The sequence below is a fragment of the Echinococcus granulosus genome (genome assembly GCF_000524195.1).
Source record: "Echinococcus granulosus chromosome Unknown EG_S00114, whole genome shotgun sequence".
NCBI lineage: Eukaryota > Metazoa > Platyhelminthes > Cestoda > Cyclophyllidea > Taeniidae > Echinococcus > Echinococcus granulosus.
The window spans coordinates 131651-156531 of record NW_020170494.1 but is presented as its reverse complement, the minus strand read 5'-3'; the positions used below and the strand labels follow the sequence as shown (position 1 = coordinate 156531).

Sequence of the window (24881 nt, the reverse complement as noted above, 5' to 3'; positions counted from 1 at the left end):
GCATTTGCTTTTTCGTTCGGGACTCGTAAAAACTGAATAAAATTGACCATCTCAACAGGCATAGATAGCGAGGAGGGATCCCAAAGTAGTACTGTTAGGCTTTAAAGCTATCTAACGTTCCTTGCTACAAACGATCCATAAATTCTTTTAATAAAATCTTCAGTTAATGTGGAAACCAATTCATTTTTCAGTCTATTTGTTATCAGTCCACCTCCAACAAGTTCTTTCTCACTTATAATCTAGTACTATTTATTATGTGTAAATTGTACACGTATGTTAAAGACGAAAGCATGGTGAGCACCCGCTAGGAAAATCGCTTATTAAAGGTATTAGGAAGGTAAAATAGAAGATTTCTTGATCAGGTTCTTTAAGGATCGACTATGCCTTCTGACAACTGAATAGTACCTAAATCGGACGTGTACTCGTTGAGATCTGGCTAGCTGTCCATTTAATAAAGTAGCATAGGTGAATACAAGAATGCAGTTTCTTAGTAGAACGATAGTTTTACTAAAGGTTAAGTGCTCTAGGAAATACATGCAGATAATCTCTGGGAGCCATGTTTCCATTACTACTCAGCCAATCACTTGGTCCTTCATTCGTGACCAATCAGGTATATGTACGCGAACACAAGCCAACACCTAAAGGTCTTGCTAATTGTTTTCACTAATATGCACTAGAGAGCCACAGCCTCTTCTTAGTGATATTTTTTACTCTCTCCTCTTTGCGTTACATGCCATTTATTTAAAGTTGTGAGGGAAAACTAAATTCTTGGCGTCACGAAAATGCCCTATCATGACGACCATGAACCTCAGTGGCACGGTCTTAAGTAACTCACACTCAAACGAGAGCAGTTCGACCTCTAATATGGGAAGTAGGAACACCATGATGCATTCACCAGGTAAAAGAGGCAATGAGGAAGTCGACAGACGCCACACACCATCCTCCTCCATAAGCCTCGGGACCTCAAAAGCCAGTCGCAGCAACTCATACTTGTATCAACAGACTGAGACAGTGCCCCCACGGTCCTCGGGCAAGCTGTACCTCCAGCCCAAAGAGATGCCCGATTTTGGGGAAGGTACAGATCAGAAGGTCTTACCACTACCCCCCGTACGATCTACTCCCACCGACTGGTTTTCTCACTCACCCGACCGCAGCTGCTCCTCGGCGACCAACATCGATAACACCAAGGGGAACAACAATGTAAACAGTCATCCTCCATGCACACCCACCTACCATTTTGATCGGTTTTCCCCTAACTTCATGAAAGAGTCGGGTCAGGCAGACCCTCTCTCGCGAATCTTTCTTGACGCTGTGGAACGAGGCGACAAATCCACGGTTGCCCGTTGCCTTAAGTGCTCCCACCCCGTGAATGTAAATTGTACAAACATGCTTGGCAGAACCGCTATTCAGATTGCTGTGGATAATGAGAATTTTGAAATTGTGGAGCTGCTGCTCAAAGAACCAAATATTCGGATAGGAGACGCACTTCTGTACGCCGTACAAGAGGGTGTGTATCGCATTGTGGAGATGCTTATTGATCACCATTCCATTACAAAAGAAATGCTGGGGACTTCGTGGTCAAAGAAAAACAATCTTTCAGAGGAAAGCCATGATTTCTCCGCAGACATCTCTCCAGTTATTTTAGCATCAATCTGCAATCAGTTTGAGATACTCCAGCTGCTTCTATCCCGTGGCGCACGCATAGAGAGACCGCACAGATCAAACTGCAGCTGCAGTGACTGTGCGACAATGTACAAAGAGGATTCTTTAAAGTATTCTCTATGGAGAATTAACACATATCGTGCACTTGCTAGTCCAGCGTGGATTTCTCTAACATCACCAGATCCGATTCTGGCAGCATTTAAACTCTCTTGGGAGCTGAGTCATCTAGCTTCAAGGGAGAATGAGTTCAAAGAAGTGTTCCTACAACTCTCCGACCAGTGTAAGAAGTACGCTTGTGACCTTCTGGATCAATGCCGAAGCAAAGAGGAGGTTTTAGCTGTCTTAAGTCGTTCCTCGGATGATGAGGATATTGGCATATGTGATGACTTGAGCAACGACGGAGGAGAGGATGGGACGGAACATGTGGAGAAATCGGCTCTTCGACGAACCACTACAGTGATACACAGACCCTCCAGACGTTGGCATGGACGGCCTCTCTACATAGACAATTCTTTTGAACTCGGAGACTTGGAAGCCACTCGTCTGGAACCAAATAAACGTCTAGAGAGCCAGTACACGATTGTGGAGGATTTGGCGAATTTGGAAAGTCATAAAGGACAAATGTATCCTGGGAATGAGGATGGGGTAAAGAGGAAGGGGGAGGTTGTTGGAGACGCTTTTGAGACTGATTTAGACGGGATTTATGATGGAGAGGATGGAGTGGAGAATGAAAATGATTTCGAAGAGAGTGAGGTGGAGCTAGAGACCCCTCCATTGCGACTAGATCGTCTAAAATTGGCCATTAAATATGAACAAAAAAGGGTAAGTAAACTCACTTCAAAAGTAGTGAAAATCTTATTTTAGCATATTTTTAAGGTAAAGGCTTTGATATAAGGATAATTAGTTCGTATTCTCATATACTATTCCTGTTTTGCAAAAAGTTATTGGGGAGCAGTTGTTTTGAAAAGAAGGAGATATTAAAGTTCCCCGTAATGTATGCATTTGAATAGAGAGCGCCTAAAATCACAAAATGTAAGGCAGAACGACTTTTGTTGTTTACAGATATAAATTATCCTGATCAGGTTTGACAAAAATTTGACTATCAAATATTTGTGATGACAGTAATGAAGCCTGATTATGGTAAGACTCATGAATTTACAATTAAACCTTACGGTTAAAATATTTGTGAAGTCGGACATGGACATCCGCCTTTGTGTGCCCATTTAACACTCTCGACCTACCTCACTTAAAGCGAGACGCTTAGTTTAAAAGAGGCATTGTGAGTGACAAGGCAAGATGTAGCAGACAACATCAATCTATGGGATAGTTTGCAAGAGGGTCCAGACATTTGAAGGTTTACTCCATGTGCCCATGCCTCAGATTGGGAACGATGACAACAAAAATCACAACTAAATATATGTTGACGATGGTGATTTAAGCTCCTTATGAACATTTTTTTCTAAAGTACGCCAGATATTGTATGTTTGTAGATGTGCCTTTTCCAATCTTTTAATGCACTTTATTTCATCAACGCGGCAGCACAAATGCTCGAGGAGGAAGATTTAGTACCGCTAGAGTAAAAGGATTTTAAAGTTTCCAATATTTTGTCCCTCCCAAGTTTTTAATTTGCGGGTTGATATCTTAGCATCAAAGTTCACCATGAGCATGAATTTTACTACTCGTATGGGAGTTGATAACCCGCTAACTTCATTCTGACTGATACGTGTGAGCTCTTTGTTAATTCTCTCACAAGGAGTACCACACCATATTCGACTTTCGTTTGGTTATATCTCCAAAAACCAGGTTACCAAAAGGCCAAAACAACACCACATGGGTCCTCACTACAAGATATCGTTATTCGTTACAAATCCTACTAAAAAAATTAGAACATCAACACTAAACGTTAAGATGGAAACAAATCCTTTATGGAGACAAGCGAATTAGATTTTGAACCATTTTCTTTACTAGCCTATTCGTGAGACAGGTTTAGTGCAAAAAAGCCCTCCTTTGAATAAATCACGAATTTCAAATTAAGGCCATATTCAGTAGTAATTTGCTTGTCTCTGAATAGATCTAAGTGTTTTGAGGCGGTAAGCATCACACTAGCGAAATTGGAAGCGGATGAAAACGCTCTGAAAGCAAACGCAATGAGCTCAGAGATTGCCTCAAGTAATTTTGGCCGAAGTTTAAATCCGGCTTCTCAATTATGAATATTTGACAGAAACGGTAATGCAGCTTACATATGCATGAGTACATTTTTGAAAAGCTGAACCTGTTTTTGCTCTTACATCTTAATTTCCAAATTTAGCCCCTGAACAACAGAAGAGGCCTGAATTGCATGAAGTTCACTGATGTTGGAGATTTCGGTGCAAGCCTTATCAACGTAATGAAAAAGAAACCTATGTGGATTTCTAGAGTTAGCTTAGACCCGATTTTAAAACCAACGAAGACTGTAATAAATGAAGCCGTTTTATTTACCAATTTTTCCATGGCCTAATTTGTGCAGATTTCTGGTAAATACACCAGGATTTGGTGGAAGCTTTTAGAAGTTTCATTTGGGAAGGCTAGAAACATTCATCCATAGCCGGATAGAGGAAGTATATTTACCTTATCACTTGCCCCCCAACAGCATAAAATTTGGGAATATTTTTTGATTGACGAAGGCTAAAAGTATGTTAATCTATATTGAAGTGTATGGGAAGTATGTTGAGGGGATGAGAAAGCTTTTAGAGAGTAAAAGTCACATTTATTTTTCATGGATGCAAAGTGGTAAGAATAAAATATCCAGAATGCAGTGTAATTTAATAGTTTTAAACGGTCCTTTAAAATTTGTGTTGGGTTTTATTTTCACTTAACGAAATATAGGTTATTTTACAGGAAGGGTAAAGTAGATAGCTCCGCGGAAGAGAGTAGCGCCTAAAAGGTTTAAAATTTGTGCCAAATTTTCCGTACTGTCACAATTGACGTTTACACACAACAGCGGACCCTATTAATAGAAAGCATGTGTTGAATTTGGTCAGTCTGAAGTGCAAATGCAGCTCACCGAGACTTCCCTGAAGACATCAGAAGACAATTCTTGAGTAGAATATGTATCGTCGACCTAGAGAAAGGCTGACAGGCTGTTAATATTACCGGGTTGCTCAGCAGCGGTTCAGTGGCAGATCATCTTAACGGCCTGTTATTTAAATCGACAGTTAAACAGCAAACGTATTACACAAAGCAAAAATTCTTTTCGGGATCCACACTGATCACGGTTTGCATTCAGTTCTCGCCTTCATTGTCGGTTATTTTTTAATCAAGAAGAAAATGCAGAAAGTCATGAGAACTTGATAACAATTTGCTAGATGCGTAAGGAACGATATAAATCGAGTCTTACTTGTGATGTGCAAATTGCATTAATACGTATAACTCGACCATGGGTTATTCGAATGCCGTTATTTATAACAAAGTTAAACTAACGCCCCTGAATGCATGACACTGGATAGTCGTAGGTGTATCACAAGTACAGTTCGGCGTAAAACTTAAGAGTATCCTCCATCATGGTTCCATCCATTTGTGACAAGAAAGACGCATGTGGAGACTTCCAAATAAAGCAAAAAAATAAAAGTGGTAATACTGAAAAAGGATGGAACATTCCAAAATGTGTGAATACATGAGTCATATAACATGCCATGAAGTGGAACAATAAAACGGCATTTGACGGCTCTATCACATTTGATTCGAATTCCTATAGTGAGGAAAGAGATCAATTTCCTCGCAACTTGGTGGTCTAATAGGTTGGTGATTCTCTTTCTTTTGTAAAAATTTGACATTCAAAGAATGGCAATGGTTTATTTCCCGGATTTCACTATGCAGCAGTGTGATGGTTTGTAAAAGAGAGAAAAGTTAAACAAACCACTGATTTGCATGAGTTAAATAAGAGTTACATTAGCAAAATCTGTGGATTTTATGATATGAGCAATATCAGTTGTAGCGCATTTCTTTCATCCAATGCAACTTCTACCTGGTGATGGGAGGCTAATTTTTACATAAATATGCAAGCAACAAAGGTGATCCCGTAAGAAGTTTAAAATAAATGTTGACATGGATTGCTCATGGGCGTACCCATTAAAAAGTCCATGTCTATGCTAATTTAGAAAGTATAAGAATCTCTGATACTTAGGATCTCTCCATCATGCTTCTAGTTTTTAGGTTACGCACACCTTATTCAACACTAAAATATCATTCTCTTCAAAACGATAAGAGGCATGACATGCCCGCTTTTCGGTAAGTATATATACAGTGAGTGACAGTCGAGTTTACTTCATCATACTTGATATGAAATTCCAAAAAAAGGTAGGCAACCATAGACCAAACTGCCTTTTGTGAGATGTTTAAAAAGTAGATGCCTCCTCAACTGACTGCCCAGATTGGGAGGCAAATACAGCATGTCCAGCTGGTACTATGGCAACCTCGGTAACACCTTTTCGAGCCTTACTTGCTGAGCGGGGAGTGTAAACCAAAATAATTCTAAGTGATGATAAATCCTGGCCAAGCTCAAAACGTTACCTTTTTGGACTGCAACTGTCCCTCTACCAAAGGTTAAGCAATATGGAAAATCAAATAAAATGACGTTTTAATTAAAGATGCGGTTAAACTTTGCAAAGTGAATTAATTGTAGAACAAAACATAGAAGGTGTATGTTATCGTAAATCTGTTTTGTTTTATTTTCAAATAGAAAAAAATCAGTACAGAGACGACATATTTTGCGTTTATAAGTTCTTTTCCTTATTTCCATGTGGTATTTAAATTAATTAAAAGGTTCTTTGACGCTTTAAAACCAAAACCAATTCTAATGCTTTCTGAATGACCGATAGATTAATTTTATTCCATGGAAATATCCTGCTAACATTGCTGACGAAACTAATGGATACTTCGGCGACCCTAATGCCATTTCTTATTCGCTGAGGACCGTCATCGCATTAATGGTTACCGACGCTCCGGCCAGTAGCATCCACAAAAAGAAGTAGGGAAAAGGAAAAAATTCTGATTCCATACCGTAAAGTTAAAATAAATATGTGATGTGCAATAATATGGTTTACAAACTGTAAAGTTACTTATTTAAAATATCGAATTATTTATTCCGATTGAAAATTCTAACCTCCTCTTGACTGCATTGGTTGCATCACAAACCAACTTTTGTGCTTGGAACTTTGGGTGGTATCCATTTTGCTTAATGATTTCTAATTTGAAGATAAAATGGAAAATTTTGCCAAGTATCCATTATTATAAGTTTTTTAATGAAAATATTTAGAGCAGAATAAGAGCACGATAGAATTCGATAGAGGTAGATAATAAGGGATTTTAAAAAAGATGTTACTAAAGGGTGCAAAAAAGTGTTGAATTGGTGTTGCATGCTCGGAGTAACTTTGTATTGCATTCTTAATGCTATCAGTGGATGTTCTATTGCACTGAGAACACCTTTTAAGGGTAGAAAATCTATGAGGCTGCTTTTTTTCCTTTGACTGAAAAGGCATTTTTTCTGAAGTCGAGCAACTACGGTCTTTCTGGAAAAGCAAACGAAGAGGCCTTTAAGCATTACTGGTTAGATGAATTGCCATGTCTCAACTGCTGCTAGGCGCCACTCATACCACTTTTCCCTCATTTATTTTATTTGTCTTTATGCATACAGGGCCACAATTTATGCACCCAAAGCATTGATTTCTGAGCAATGTTGGCAAAATTAATTCCGCCATCAGTGAAAGTAAATGTGAACATGTAACGCCTCCTTTTATTTACTTCATTGATGCAGCATGTATGTGCATTTTGTGATTTGTCAAAAAACGTTCGTTGCATTATTTTTCCCATTACGTAGAACTGATACGTTTGCAAACCCACGATTTTATGTTAGGATAGACTTTTCAGCTCCATATAGCACACTGGCAACAGGATCGCAATCACATTTACAATGGAGTGAATTTGGTTTTTTGTGTATACAGTTTGGTACCTGATTATGCTCCTTAATATACTGCCAATGCTTGGTCTACTTGAAACAAGCTGGGCTTGGAAGCAAATCTTTTTCTACTATATCGTCCAATTGGGATTTACACTGATTTGAACCACAAGCCCTAACTTGGAACATCTCTGTATTCAACCCCCCTGACTTACAGGAAAGTAACTTAATTACTGCCGTCTGTTTTCAGAAACCCTCTAAATCAAACGTATAGCTGAGTAAAGAAGAAAATATGAATTGTTTTAACATCGGGATATGCATTCTTTAGCCTTCTAATTTAACTTATAGGCAAGTGTATTGGTTTTAGGCAAACAAATTTTTAGAATAATAACAATGTTATTAGTTTCAAGATTTTCAAGGGTAATGAAAAGAAACCAGCTTGATCATCATTTGATTCACTAAATGAGAGACAGTGCTCAAAAAGCAAAATAAGCAGTGCCCAACAAACTTTTGGTCTAGTTTGTGGCGCATCCCCACTGCCAGCACATCCTGACGACCTTGTGGTACGACCAGCTTCCGGGATGGCGAAAGCACCATCCAATATTCAAACTACTACTATGCGTGGGTTTCGTGATGGCACTGCCTTTTCTCGCCCTCGTCTACCTCGTCTACCCACGTGGCTCGGTGGCGCGCATTCTGCGCTCACCTCTCATCAAGTTTGTGAATCACAGCGCCTCCATCGCTATCTTTCTCATCCTCCTCCTCATCGCTTCCACCGATGGCCAGTCTGTTAAGGCCCTCGAGTCGCGTCAAATGACTCGCGGACCAGATCCTAACCGCATCGAACTTCTCATTGCTTGGTGGGTCTTCGGTAAGTTCGCTGTACTCCTTATCTCCCATTCTCCTCACTTCAATCCTGCTTTATCGAAAGCTTTAAAGTCCCCTACCCGTAGTACCCTAGCTACTCTCAGATACATTGTTGAGTCTGATGATTTGCATATGTGGTTACAGTAGTGGTTATCAAAATTGCCCATTCTAACGGACTTTTCTTCACTCAATGTGTTTTTAATAAGTTGGCTTCCTCCGTTAGTCTCACTTCTGTTTCATTTGACCTCTGTTTGTATTTACGTTATCGTGGCCGACTTTTTTGAATTTTTAGTATACATGACCAAATTAAAATTTCATCAATCATGTCCTAATTCTCCTCCTTTGTAGTGTCGTTAGCGCTTTCACTTGCTTCATTGCAAATCTCCTCATCAGGGCACAGAAGAAGCTCTTTAAATAGTTTTTGGGAGAATAGTGGCTCTAGCAATATATTTTTAAATCTCACTGATTTTGCAAAATTACTCTGACGAGTCCACTACTGCCCTCTACTTCGGTGTTACTTGTTTGAACGGTCTGAAGGCTCTTTAATACCTAGCTCAGGGGGTACCAATGAACGAGTAGTTAATAATAATGGCGATATTACTTTCACTTAAAGTATTATAACATTCCATTAACCAATTCAAGTACCATAAGTTATTTTCTCAATGTATCTCATTCTTACGCTACCAAACACTTTAGAGCTCTTAAACTGCAGTCGTGGTGTCATTTCTAAGTGTGCTGGTTAGATTACACAGTTATTTTAGATCAACATTTCTTACAGGTTTATCGGCCTTTTAAAACTTGCTGCGCTTTGGCGAGTTCAATGAGTCTGGTGCCGACCCTCAGAATTTTTTTGTGTCTAAAGCCTCAAAAACTGCTTTGTTCCAATTTACAATCTGGATCACAGGTGTTTCTGATAAAGGCACCACTTTAATCAACGCAGTTTCTAATTCCTTTATCTGCAGTCTGCCTGATGGATATCTAGTGAACCCTCTTTTTCCCTTATCTGGCGCTTTAAATACCTTTCCGAAGGCCGTTCTTGAGTTATTTTAGGTAGGGTAAGTGAATAAAATAAAGACATCGGATTTAAGCAATTCGCTTTAAAGTTTTACATGATTCAAGGTCTGTATAGTACTTGGCGAATCAAGCGTCCCTGCACTTTATTCTTTCTTGCAAGTCTCTTAAAGCCGTAGCACCTTAGTTAATGTTAAATGTCGAGTCAAGCTACCTAGATTCTAGTGGACGTTCGATAAGTCAGTCCCTCTGTCCCTATTCCTGCGATTGCCATCTTTCTGCATACGTGAATACGATGAAAGGAATAAATTCAATCAGGAGGGTTTACAGCTTTTTGAGTCTCTCATAGTTTACTAGTGTTCTCCGGGTCAGCTGTTCCTCAACCTCACTTTAATTCATTGCCTTCCAGTGTTTCGGTAACTCCTCAAACATCAAAGTACAAGAGCATGATAGTAAAAACATATTATCTTTACCTGATACCACATGAGACTTTGTATGTCCTCTCAAACTATCTCACACACTACACATCGGAGCAGATAAATTGGTGTGTAAGGTGAAGTAGCATATGAAGCAGTCTAATAAACTAGAAACCAAAATAAAGTAACAGCTTAACTCGGCTGGCACTCATTTAACTGTTGGAAGATCGTCGAGGCTGCTGCTTTCTTTTACAGGATGCAATCATATTTTTAAGCAACTTCACTCGTGTTTATTGTAAATATTTCCGAAAACTCAATCCGGCTTAAGTATTCATAAGAATGCAAATACCTAAAATCAAACGTATTGTAGTATTAGGGTGTTTCAAACAAGAAAAAAGAATTTTAATAAGCAACCGACAAGCTATATGCTGTATTTTATCCCTACTATTACTCAGCCTTTCTCTATGCTGCACTTCTCCGTCGACCATAATGGGAGTGGTTGTATACAGTACAGCATACTTAAATGTATTTGCCCTATAATCCCTAAAATTTCGAGATATCAACCCTAAAACGTAGGCAAGTGATATGATTCCTCTATTCTGCTAACAATCTTAAAATTACAAAGTTCAAGATCGTTGGATTGTGCCTAAAGCCCTGTTTAAGAAGTTTGAACATTGAATACCCCGAGGAGCGAGCCAAATTACATAAACCAGATGCAAGTCAATCTCGGTCTTAGTCATATTTCTAGTGGTTTCACTTGATCACAGGAGCAAATGAATACTAAAAGGCGATTATCATTCATAGCCAGGGACAACATGACAAATTTCCAACCTGAAAAAGGGATTCCTAGCCCCAATAACAAGAGTTTTTCTGGCACATTGGATGCAATTTTTTTATTACTTCCACACTTTGAGGAGAATAGGTTCAGTCTGAACGGTGATTAAGCTCAGCATGACTATCACGTTCCCTTGAAGTATTTGTAAATTATTGGATCAGTATTGAGTTGAAGCAAAAGGTTCAAGGCTCTCTTTCTTGTCACAAATCCCTTCTTTCCATTTGCCTTTGTTGCAATGTAAATACTTCTTTCTCGGTTGCATTATTAGGCTCTTCCAACGCGAATAGACAGCTCTTACGATGTTGCCAGATGTTGACAAGTTTACGTAAACAGCGTGGTTACATATATCTTCGTTCCATTAGGTCAGTACTTCATTGGTGGGGATGCAGGTAAAGCGCAAAAGTTGGCATCACGAGCCAGTGTCAGTATTCCCACACAATTCTTTTAATACTTAGGTTACCATAGTGGACGTTCTTCTTTTCATATTCGTAAGTCATCTGGCCCACCCTGATAGGGTTCTTCGAGGCTCCAGTGTACTCCTCTGTCGAATGTTTTGGGAGCCATTTTTTGCAAGAGGATTAAGCAGAATGGATTGTTCAAGTATTTTTAAACGTAAAAGTTCCTGAGCGTTTTTGTCACGACAATGAAAAATAGTTAGCTCCATAACATAGGATCACCTTGATGCAGTGTTCAAAATAAATCATTTATTAACAATAAATATGACTGCAGAGTAAGTTCACAACTAATAAGATTTTTTAAGAATTTTTTAGACAAGGAGTGTGGTGGGAAACATTTTTCAATCTGCGTCGCTCTTTGCTCTCCTATTTATGGGTTTAAATACCAGAATTTTATATGTTAGGTTAGATTTTGCTTCTATGTAGCGTATTTTTTGCAATTTTTCGAACTTAAAGTGTTTGTGCAGAAGAGTGATATAGACTTGCAAAGAGAGTTCGTGCATTATGTAATTGAACGGTAGGATGGAAAAGTGTCGAAGGGCCATCGACCGAGAAAACTTGGTTTAAATGACCATCCAGCTTTTGGAATAATAACAACAATGTTTGCGCAATTAATATAGAACTGAACAAGTGAATTAAATCAACAATAGCGACCACTTTTGTTGTCTATCCAATATGGGGAGAGTAGTAGTTTGTGATCTAAGCGGAATTTAATAAGCGACAACCATCCAAAAATATGATTCAAAGTTCCATTTTAGCATTTATGATTGGCATATTTAAAGGGTTTCAATTCCACAAACGTCTTTGGAAAATAATAGGGCTCGTCGTACAAGCTTTATACAGGAAAGGTTTCAATAGTTTAAGGGAAACAACTACAGTGAGAGGTGTAAGAAGACGATGCGTCGCAATCAGATTGCTGTCTATAGAGTCAAGGAAACTTCAATACAAATTTTTCTGCTTGTAATGGGGCGTCGCAAAAGAAAACAATTGGATTAAATGGTAGACAGAAGACATGGGTGCTAAAATTCATTGTTAAACGCTATGCAAAATGTTACTCCACTCTCTGGAGTAAGGCCCCGGTCATTATTATATTTTGAATGTACAAAAAATTATCATTTGAAACGAGTTAAAATGACGCATAAATAAGTAAATAAAACAAAAGTTATAAACCACATCTCATTTAGTGATATTATGTCAAAACAACATAATCACAACTGCTAATCCTAAAGTTGTTGATGGATAGGTTTTCAGCATTTTTCAGAATTCCTTTTAATCTTTGTGTTGTAAAATGTAATATGCTTAAAAGCAACAATAATGAAGGATAAAAGAGGTTGCAAAGCCTTAGCGATTCTAACTTAAGTCCTAACTACCAAGTCTGTATGAAATTTTGCTGATCAACGATCTTGAGCTCTATGAAATATTCTAAATTGCAACGTAGCTTTACCTGCCTTATTGCTCCCTCTCCATAATCGTGTCCTTCTTGAGCTATCCGTACGATGATCAGTGCTTTAAGTGACACAGAGTTGAAGGGTCGCTGTCAAATGGGAATGATTTTTGAAGAGAAATTAAAAATTACTAAAGTAAAGAGCTCTGAGCTCTGAAATTCGCATAAGTTTAGAGTGTCATTGTTGTCTGACAGATTTTAATTCAGGAGATAAAAGCAAGTAAAGCCTTAAATTTAGAGATATCGGAAATGGACTGTTGATTTATGACAAAATAAAAAGCCTTTGTCTTTAATTACAAACAATATTGCGGCGTGAAAAGTGAAGAAATATTTGTTGGAAGTGTGTAGCAGTTTGGAGAGTGCACAAGTGGCAAGTTAGAAATACCCCTGAGTAGCAGTTTTAGGCATACCCCTAGCGCTGCAAACGAATGTTCAAAAAGGGAAAAATAGATGTCTTAAAATCATTTGCATTTTCAGGAAATGATTAGAATGATAAGTAGACACACGCTGAGGCGAGTGTTTGCGGTAAATAGTCTAATGGTAAAGCATGAATTCGTTCTAAGGTAGCAACAAATTTTCTTCTGTCGCAATTGGCGTCTATAAGTTTCATTTACGGCGGTGAAAGCGGTGCTTGGACATGCATGCTGAATTTTACGCAATGCTTAAAGCTGCTTCCTTGAGGAACCATGTTTTTCTCACTTTCTCTCCTAAACGCTAAAATTCTTAATAAAACTGTTTTGCAGTCTCATTCCTATAAATCGGATTTATGAGATTTAGACAAATATTTGTCAATAGATATAACTCTTCCAAAAGGCAAAAGACGCTGGTACAGGCGGGCCATCTGAATAATTCCTCACATAAACATCAGACTGTTCGCCCATTACAAATATCAACGTCACTTTCGTGCCATAAGCTTAGTGCAATTGCTTACTAGATCAATTTATTGGGTATTTTCACAGTGTTTTGAAACTTTCTTCCTGTTAATGACTTGATGTGCCTAATATCCTTATTTTTAAAGCTTCCAACAGGCAAAGCACTAACAATTTCATGCCAGCAATGTTTACTTTTTGAATGTGAAAAATGACGGAATGACGGTAAATACTAGAATCCCAATTAAATATTAAATTTTTTAGCCACTCAATCATGTCACAATTTCGCTGATTTACAAAAAGTGTCACCAATTACAAAGATAGACCTACAGTTTAAACGCTTTTCCCCTTTAATATAAGAACGTTGAATATTGACAATCCCTATGACAGATAGACTGACTAATCTAAGGTTTAGTAACGTCACTCTAAAGCTAATTTGAATGCGCATGCTAAGTAAAGAATAATCATTGACTATTTTATGATTAGGACATTGTAAAGCTTAAAAGAATTCTGCCTATCAATATTTAGATGCTCCATCCTACCCTCTGTCTTACAATAAAATCTATTAATCAGTCACGAGCATTTTACGGCCAAAAAGGTTTCGTGTGGAGCGAGATGAAGCAGATCTGGGAAGAAGGCTTCAAGGCGTATGTGCGCCAGTGGTGGAATTGGCTGGATTTCATAATGCTCACCCTCTTCCTCACCACTGTGGGTCTGCGCGTTGTGGGCCTGATTCTGCGCAAGACCCAGCGTTATGGCTTCGACCTCGCGGGTCGCGAGGATTGGCCTCCCGACGACCCCACACTTGTCTCGGAGGCCTTCTTCGCTATTGCCCACATCTTCTCCTTTGCTCGAATCATCTTTCTCTTCCAGGTAAAATAATAAATCTTCCTTATGCGTAAACTTTGTACTAATGCTGTACCACTAGCTTACTGATCACTAATTGGAAATCATTTTGGTGTGGAAAATTTGGTATCATAACTGATTCGTTTAAACCACTCAAGAGGACGCTCCGTCTTTAAAGTTATAGCAATGGGATCCGTTTCTTTACATTGCATTTACTTTGTTTGTGCAGCAGGGAATGATTAAAAAGTTGCTACATAGACTTTTATATGATAAGTGACTTTATCAATTTGAAGGCCACTATGTAGGCCTACAAGCCAGAAATCCTACAGCAAATATCTGCTTATACGTTGGAATTCTAATAGCAGCACAGAGCTCACACACTTGAAGTAATGGCTTCCAAAAAATTCATTTTGTCACCTATTTATCATTTGATACTTATTCCTCCTCTATCTACTGCGCAGTTCGAGTTGTCCAAAGACTTTTTGTAAAGGTAAAGTAATTACAAGGGCTTTATCAATCAGGTACTATCATTTTAGAAATTAACGTTTGTTGACACTTCTTCACAAGTGTACCACTTCACAGAAAGAGCATTTCGTGACTTTTCGACTTATGATTAAAACCCTTAAGGAACGAAGCTCTCGGTTTCCTCCTAAAAAGGACATATGAAGAAATTAGTTAAAATCACGTTCTTCTAAGCTCCTATCACCAATCTACTAATGACAAGAAATATAAGAATGCCTTAATTCCTTCAAAAAGTGTCTGATATGTGGCAAACAGTCTGTTTATGGTTTATACACAGTTATTTTTGTAGTAAAAGTCACTGTTTTATTTGAACAACAAGGCTGTGCACAAATAAACCTGAATATGGTACGTACCGTAAAAACCTTCTTTAAACTCTGTAGGCACAAACAGAAAATTTTAGCTAACTTCTGAAGCTTATAAATCATCAATTTATCTTCACGTAAAAAGAGTGCACATGACTGATTCGGTGAAAAAACAGACGGCAGAATTGTAAAATATTTTTACAGGTAAACGAACACCTAGGACCCCTTCAAATCTCGTTGGGGAACATGCTAATTGACATTACGAAATTCCTCTTCATATTCCTTCTTGTGATAACTTCCTTTGCCTGCGGACTGCATCAATTGTATTACTACTACTTCTCCGCGGATAATGATATGCGACCGGCTGCGTTCTCTTCGTAAGTCACTTCCAGCTTTCTTTATCTCTGCCATGTTCTTTATTAAATTACGTTTTAATTTTAAAGATAAAACTAATTAAAAGATCCGTTATTTTGACTGCTTCACTACCCCTTCCCTATTAATCTCCTGCGAGTAAATGGTAGTTTTATTATTAGTACTTATGGTATAGCTGTAAAGGGTTGTATTAGAATAAATGACTAGAGATAATAAAGAAAATTGTGTCAAAAGTCAACTTATGTTAATATGGGTGCAAAATTCATTCATAGTATATTCTGTGAAATCTTGCTCTTATTTGACTTTATTTTCAAAGTAAACTCGAAATTTCTTCTCTACGCTAGGAATTTACGCAAGATTGAAGCACATGTGTTATCAAAAAAGAGCAGCTGTAGTAAGAAATAGTTTTTTGGGCAAAATTACCAAAAAATGTTTTGAAATGTCTTGGAAAGTGCTACAAGCCCCAAAGAACAGGTGAACTCCAATTGTCACCATTGTGAGTAAACAAAAACTTGCAGAAGACCATAAGTGCTTATAGGTAAGTGGAATGAAATCCTGATTAGAAAATTATTTTGCAAAAATGCATTGACCGATAAATATGATTTGATGAGAACAATAAATATACAGCTAGCTGAAGTTTGGGAAATACGCTTGCCCTTTTATTGCCCTTAGGCTATTCCTCCATAACTTCTCGCTACCCCATTAAGCTACTTTATGATAGGCCTCCTCCATGGGAAACGCCTGCATAAATTGCTCCGGTTTGGCTTCAAAAGCCAACATTATGATGATAAGACCAACATTTTCTAGGGTAGGCAATTACACAAGTGGGCGTTTTTGTTACAGTGCATTGACAACACATGGTAGAACTTGTTAAAAGTCGGTTCCAAGGAACAAGCGCTTTCATTAGAGCACGACTGGGAGAAGTAATTGTTGCTAGAAATCTTTAGTTATGGAAGTCTCAAGAAAACGGAAGTACAGATGTGAATGCTAACGTCATGGATTAAAGCTGGAACCTGTGGACTCAGACGGCTGGAAGGAAGATACAACTTTCTTCGCCACCGCCGAGGCAAGTTAGACCAAAGACGAAAATTGACGGATCAAATTAAGCTTCCTTCCATAAACACACAAACTATCCGTTTGTATTGTCAAATCCCACCTCCAAAAGCGCATTGTGAGTTGGGTGGATTTCGCCTGGTATATCTGGTACCTAGCAAATCAGATCGCTTTTGAATATCATCCATCAAACCACCCAGTCATTAGAAAGTTTGTGTCTATCGAGAAATTACAAATAAGGTCTGGAAGTAACATGTTGGTTACCGCCAGTATTAACAAAATTTGATGATTGGTTTTTGAATGGTAACTTGTTGGTTTAAGGTGCAGTTTTTCGGGTTGCTTTTGAAAGTTTTGTCAAGCTGACGCAATGACGCTGCTAGAGGCTTTTAAATCTTCTTATCACTCAAAAAATTGAAAGAACACACTTATTTAGGCCACAGCTGAAGGAATCCTTATGTATGCCACAATTTTCCATTGTGAAACAAGACTGTGAAGTCGATTAACACACTCTAGATATGCAGTTTCCATTATTAAACATAAAATTACATCTACGCTAGGATTTTGACAATTTCTAGAAAATTATCACCTGCAGTATGCCGTTGGATGAACTAACTTGGATAAAACAAAATCAATTTGAAAGAGTTTGACGGCCAAGAATTACGTGGGGTATTGATTGTTTACCCTTATTTCTACCTTAGAGACTTCAATTAGAGACTGAGCAACAAATTTATATAGTTATGTCCAACATAATGACCAAATTTTCTACCCCAGTAAGATTAGAAATTCCGCTTCATTGCATACCCTTTCAATCGACCGGAAAATAAATAGTCATTTGAAATTTTTCCTTTTTTATCAACAGCCTTCTGCGATCCTATCAAGCTCTCTTTTGGCATCTTTTTGGTGTGACGCAGATAAATCAGTACCGCCTTCAGACAAAGGATGCCGAGGGCAAAGTGGTCGACTTGAAATCGGCCCAGGTGACAGTGACTGTGGGCGAGATACTCCTGATGATCTATCACGCCATGGCCATAATTGTACTCGTTAATATGCTCATCGCAATGATGTCTAACTCCTTCCAGACCATTCAGGCAAGCTATCTTTTTAACCAATGACTTATCTAATCGCCAACTAATGATAAATGGTGTCGAGCAGTCCAGACTTTCGGTGCCAGTGGAGTCGGCGATAAAATCGGCTCGTACACGCACTACTGACCTGGCCACAAAATACCAGAAATTGCATTTCGTCTCTTCTTGACCCGGCTCCGGACATCATGTCTGAAATAGCAGTTTTTTTTATAATTTAGACTAAGTCATCAAAATTTTATTCGTAGAAGGGCGATCATGCAGTCGTCGGCTAGCAAATCACGATTTTTATCCATTCACACGCTTACTGACTCCCCTGTTGCAAAAGAGCTTACCGATAAGACTAACCGAGGTAATTTTATGACTATTTTTTTGTCCTTTAACTAATCGCTAAATCATTAGCTATTTTCTGTTATTCAATAAGACTACTGCTTTGTAAATCAAATAATGTAAAACGCTGCAAAATATAGGCAACCATTTCAATACCAACCAATTTTCAGATCAAGCGAATGGGAAAAATCCAACTAAGTTCAAAATTGTTTGATACCACTAAAAATTGATATGTTTCAGGTTTTCTTGAACCAAAATTGAGATGGGACTGGTGATCAGTTGATCTTTTCAAATCTATCAAAAATCAGCGAGAGGAAATGACACTTTATATATTTAAAAAACCACTATTAACATAATGCCTTGTTTGGAAGTGATCGTAACGCACGAAGATCCGTAAAAATATTCCAGCAACTTTACAAGAAAAGAAAATTTTCGTATAAATAAATAATAATTGATTGTAAGGATTTTGTTTGGCAGAACCAGGCCGATACTGAGTGGAAGTTTGCCCGTAGCAAACTCTGGCTTGGCTACTTTGACGAGGGCTCGACTCTGCCACCACCACTAAACACCATCGTCAGCCCCAAGTCCATCTGGCGGTTTGGGAGAGGCCTAATTCGCCTTCTCACCTGCTCCACCACCTTCGCCTCGGTGACCGATGACAAATCGAAGTCACCGTTGTATCGTGACCATCCGCGCCACCGACGTCGATACAGCGGAACTGTGAAGCCGTTTCCGCCTAACCAAGCCAACTCAACCACCGGAAACAGGAGTCTGTGGTGCGACCACTCAGTGGAGCCGACTATACGTCTTCCTAGCTCGGTAAACAATGAAAATTCCAAGCCCTTAGCGAGTAATGCCACCGACACCCCAGCTGCGTTGAAGGAAGAGAACGTAAGAGACACTTTCATTAGGACGCTATCCAGATTATCTGAACGTAGGCATTTCATCCAGTCTGGCTTTTATGACAGGGGAGAGCTGATGGCCATATTTGATCTACGCCACACTTCTTCGAAGACTTCTTCATTTTTGTAACCTACCTCTAAATTTACCTGAAATCAATGAAATCTGAGGTAATTGAAATGCCACTAGTTGAAGAAATGAGAAATGTGTCATAATATCGACTGGTAAGAGAAATCAGCCATCATCAAAGCATGACTTCTTAAGTTCCATTAAGTTCAGGAAGACGCTTACTTTAGCACTTGCACCACATTTTCGAGAAAATATTGAACATCGAAATATCTAGACAAAATAATCGTTTTGTCGTAAGGTAGACGGCCATATGTAAATTACGCCCAGACTCAGATTGCAGTTGTAATAACATAAAACAAAAGACTAATAAAGTACAGTAGTTCCATTTCTACACTTTTTGGCCAGCGTTTTTTTTTTTGCGTTCGAAAATGCGCTAGTTCAGAAATTGTGAGTGCGAACAGGGCGGCTTTCGACGAATACATCTTGGGTGTCCGGGTTTTTGGATTTCCTTCATACAATGGGTATTTTTTCGCAGAAAGGCAATTAAATCCATCTTAGAGGGTCTAACGAGTTATCCCAATTATTACGACTCCAATAAGATGCAAAAGACTGACAGAAATAAGTGCAATTTTGCAACGTAAAAAGCAAATTTGTTTTGATAAAGCAGCTGATGCAAGGATTAGAACCGAGGAAGTAGACATTCAACATTTAATGAATTAAAAAAGACATAACTGGTACTACTGATTTAATCATTGTCAAGAATGAGAACTACTACTCCCACAGATTAGTCCTCTCTGTTTTCGCTTCTTTTTCGGCGCACATTAAAAGCGAAATGTGATTATTATTTTAACCTATAGGTGCAGCTCAACTCTTAGCCAAAAATAAAAAATCTTTGCATTTCACCCGTAAATTAGACCAGCTACAAAAGTTGCTGCGAGCGCATTAAATTCTCCTCAATTTGAAGCTTAATTCGACATATTACTGGACTCTCGCCGTGAGCCGCTTATAAGGACTCATTAGTTGCATTTACGAGATAAAAGTTTGCCACATTTTGCAATCACAGAAAAAGGAGTCTTTTTTACTGAAATCCTATTTGCTATAATCCAGCTGATTTGAAAATCACGCCATTATTATGTAGGAGCCTTTGTTCAGTGGCTATGCCTTCACCCCGTCCCCGAATTAAGAGGTTTAATAAGCAATGCATATTTGCATACATGGACTAATACTGGGTGGCTTCCCCTATTTTAGACTTCTAGCAAGAAGTCAGGAAAGAAGCATTCATATCAGGTTAGTTCCTTTTTAGCATAACCAACTTTAAATTCATAGTTAGAGGAGTGTAAATTGAGGGTAATATCTAAGTATAGAATGATATTGAAAGTAGACTATGGGAGATTTTATTCCACAAGTTCCCAGTGTTAAATGCCTGGCTTGTGTAACTAGAGTGTAAATCTGCACAGAATCAAACTTAAAACCGCTTTTTAAGAGCTTTTCGGCTAAGGCGTTTTATCAGATTGTCTGTCCAACTTTTTTTCACCCCCACCCCCTTGCTATTACATCCAGGCCATAACACGCATTTTGGTGCGACGGTACATCCACGTGTCAAAGAAGACGATGCGACAGGGTATAGTCAACGAAGACGACCTTCTAGAAATCAAACAGGACATTTCCAGTCTGAGGTTAGTTTCTACGATAGAATCCCTCTTCGCTGTATCAACAACTTATTTACATCACCACTTTGAAGGCACAACTTTAATCGGGTTTTGGAGCAAACTGATCAAGATAATAGTCGACGTGAAACGGTGCTTGCATTACAACATTTACCGATACATTACTTGCCAGTTTATTTAAAGTTTTATGAACAAAACCATGTACCCTTTCATTTTTAAACAAAGGCTATCGCGTGTACGTGGGAGGAAAATTGAGACATTGCCTTTGAGCTAAATATTAATTGTTGTGGCAAGAATGGAAGTGAGATTACTTCTATATGTACCAATGGTCATAAAAAGAAAAAAATGGTAGCCTTTTGGAACTACTATGCGTTACGTTACGCCCCAAGTCTTCTTCAAATCCGTAATAAACCAATGAGGTGTGGCAAAGCATGCATCATTAACCCATGAAAGGATTGTGAAGCTACTCGCATGTTGCGGAGTGGAAGTACAGCCTGCGGAGGCTGAAGCTCCCGCACGTTTCAGCACATATGTCGCGATGGTTCAGACCTGTTTTACATAGGTTGTGTGCTCAGAGACTACGACGTTGGTCCTTTTTTAGTCAAAACTACCGGTTTATCATTTTAAAGCTCTAAGCGTCTTGCCTAACGAGTGATGTAGGACACCTTTTTACGATGCACCACTACGGCATGTGTGTGTTTTGCTTTGCTCCAATGGACCGGGACAGGTATGAACTGCGCGAGGATAGACAACGCGAGGTAGTGCGCTCGATTGGTCATTTGGAGGGTCTGAAGTACCAGCTACTCTCGGTGCTGGTGCCCCATCACCAACAAGGGCAGGAGAATTGTTCCACGAAGGGGTCCAGCTCCTCCTCTAGCGCTGCTTCACGACCTCCGCAGCCGCCATCGCATTCCGTCGGATCTAACGAGACAGCCTCCATCCCCGGAATCAAGGCTCTCGGCGCACAGATACAAGCTCTAAGTGAGGAGGTCTGTGCGCAAATAATTATACGCTAAATTTCAATGCCTTTCATATCAAAGATTGATTCGGAAAATTAACATACAGAATGGAAAATAAGAAGACCCAATAAAAAAGGATTATTCAGCCCGGACGCACAAACGTTACTCCCTATAAGCTCAGATCCTTGTATTTGAGTAAATGACATGATAATTCAATACCGTCATTAAAAATGGTGGGCCTTTTAGAAGGATTCATTTTTTACACTAGAGCACGAGGTTTCCTATTCGTAATAGCCTAAAGGGTATAATCATTTTATTAGAGAAGTGGTAGATCTAGTGATGTGGTCGGTGTCAAGTACCTTCAAAGGTGAGTTATTTGCTAAAGCGGCAATGCGTCAACGGTTATTGCTAGAAAATCGTTCTGCAAAGACGTAGTCACGCCCGTGGAATGACGAATACGCCGCTTCAAAAGCTGGTCAGCAAGAAACCAGCCTGTAAACACGTAGAGAATATACTTCCTGAATGGGTAATCATGGTCATTTATTTTACTCCGATGCCCTAATTACCCTAGAAAACGCTCAGAAGCTGTAACGAGTAATGAAGTATGTTCATGCAAAAGTGTAGAGAAACTGAAGTCTAAGGTTTTTGTAAGTTGGTCCTCTTATGAATCTCGTGATGTCCTATGACTTAAGAGTATAACAATTCTGTTAACTATAGTTCTCAATATTCATGCAGAGTCTCAAACCCTCTCTAAAGACTTAGAATAATAGCCAATAGGAGCACCAGCGCAGTTGAATGCGGACTCAGACGAATGACATTTTGCTACACTTAACATCACATCATATTCACACATCAATGCGAATTTCCATCAAGCGAATCACTTGGTAGTGTTCAAATATCAGTTTTTCTCATAGACATCTCGACGAAAATTACTTACTTAAATTGATTTAAACCTTTAACGTTTTATTCAAAAATGTATTTATGCACAAAGATTTCAAAAAGTGCCTGATACAAAACAACAAAATCATGCTTTCAAGTTAAGCTTGTTTTTTTTTTTTAAATTTCCCAACTACGATGTTTCCGTTCACGGACTGAAATGCGAACAACAATCTTAGCTTGTCATTGTTTTGGTGCATAACAGTAGCACCCTGAGGTTTCTCTGGACACAAAGAAAGACATTATACTCGAGCAGAATATATAAATATATATATATGTATATATTCCACATACAGTAGGGTTTGGAGCTACTAGCATGGGCCGGAGACCACTTAACTCAGCAAGAAACAATGGTGGAGCACCTAACTGGCCCTTTAAGAATTGAAGGTTAAACTACCAAAGTACTACACAGTCTTTCCCCTCTTTTGAGTGTCGTCACCGGTTCTCTCATTGGTCAACCTCCAGCGTCAGCCACCGCAACGCGGTCAACGCTGCTAAGAAACACCCAAGGGCCAATCGTGTCATTCATCGAAATTTCATACATTTGAGGATATACTCGACCTCGACGTCATTAATCTCTTTGGGTGTTTCCACTAGATCGGAAATTTTGTCCTGCATGGCAACCAACCTAGTACATAACAGTTGTCATGTTCTACGTAATGGCAAGCCGGCTCTGCTGTTTAAGCATCGAGTTTACTTCCTTCACGCCTGCTCATTAAGACTAGTAAGTCTTCTCAAATTTGCCCCGAGTTGCATACGTGGTTTTTTAGGGTCCCCGTTTACTGGAGTTTTAGGGTAAGCACTGTCTTTGGCTCACCGTCTCCTTAGGGGCATGTCAGTAAAACAACTGTGCTTTAAGATCTTCCATATCCCAAGTGTGGCATTAATCACAAATGAGAGGGTGAGAAAGTGTGGTGCTCACTTTGTTGTTTTTACGAGAGCAAGATGACAATTTTATCTTTACGCATACAAAATTTTCACAGTTGGTGTAAACATTTATAATGTCATTTAAGACAGTTGTAACAGTTGAAAGAACAAAGGAGATTGGTATTTAGAACAGTATACGCCAGTCAAAACAAAAGACGGGGCAAAGGTATACCTTTCCAGTGTAAATGATTAGGCCCGACTCAAAGCCACACATATTTTATTAGTTAAATGTTTTATTTTTGGTTTCCATATTCATTTTCGACCCACGAAATAATGTTGTCCCTAAAGAAAAGGACTTCAAAATTTCCCGTCCTATTCCCAGTAATAGTAATGGCTGTCACCAAAACCAGAAGCATAAGTATTAAATATGGCAAAACTTTAAGTTGCGTGGCAGTTTCCAATAATATTTTTGTATGGAATTGAATTTCTTTCAAACAAAAGGCCAAATTTTACGCCGTAGTGAAGTCAACATGTTTCACAGCATCCGATAGGACGTAACAAGGATACAAACGACAAGGGACATTAACCAAGAAAAGACCAGGTGACGCTCGTCCTCTATAATAGATTTTGAGCTTTTTGGTGCCTTTCTGATGCGTTACCAATCATCTCCATGGCAATGTTTGCTTATGGACGCATTTACTTCCAAATAAGGCCGCTTTTTTTACGCGCAATACGACAAATCTTCTCATTGGGACTATTCAATTTCATGTCTTCGTAGAAAAATTTTTCTCTCAATTCCGTCAGCTTTGGATAAAAATCGTAAACATATGAAACAAGCCTCACTTCGCTACAAATTAAAATGCCTAATAAATTGTCTTGAATGTAAAACTATTCCTGAGTTTTGTAATCGCTAGATGCACTTGGGGCACTTGAGGGCGTAGACCTATCTGCGGTCATCGTTCCATATAAATGACTCAGTAATGAATTTCTACACCCTAATTTTTGGATAAAAACAGATCGGCCATGCTTAATTACCTCTCAGCATAAGTTTCGCCTACTTCTTGACAGATTCGGCGCATTTCCCCTGGGCCAAACACGCCACCACTTCTGAGCGGTTTACAGGCCACAACTGCAACTAGCGAAGGTCTAAAGGGCTTGAAGCATGAGATCATTGATGAAGTAAAAGGCGAGTTGCACAGCTTTGCACGCCAATTGATGCAGTTTATGAGCCAGTGCCAACAACCCAGTGGATCCAACTCAGGGTCCGAGACCCCGGCAGCGCCAAGTGTGAGCGCCAATGCCCCCCTTTCCACCTCTTCGCTTTCCCCACCCCGCGCACCTGCACCGGCCTCGAGCACCCCCAGCATCAACCGCGAGCGCATCGGCGGAGTATCGGTGACGTACAGAGGAGGCGCAGCCGCAGGACTCTCGCTGTCCGCACCAAGACGGGCGCAACCTAGGCACCAGCGCTGACGGGGCGCTGCG

General features: G+C 39.2%; 1 protein-coding gene across 1 annotated transcript; it reads left to right on the top strand. All coding sequences in view use genetic code 11, as the record gives it.

The window, feature by feature from the left end:
- Positions 1–792: 792 nt before the first annotated feature.
- On the top strand, positions 793–24869 carry EGR_08665 (Transient-receptor-potential-like protein; the record flags this gene model as incomplete). Its single annotated transcript, XM_024497914.1, has 10 exons — positions 793–2484; positions 8114–8465; positions 14090–14364; positions 15366–15538; positions 17446–17620; positions 18476–18889; positions 20216–20254; positions 20528–20643; positions 21362–21623; positions 24465–24869. 10 exons carry the CDS (start codon positions 793–795, stop codon positions 24867–24869), a joined length of 3903 nt encoding a protein of 1300 aa, XP_024347684.1.
- Positions 24870–24881: the final 12 nt, after the last annotated feature.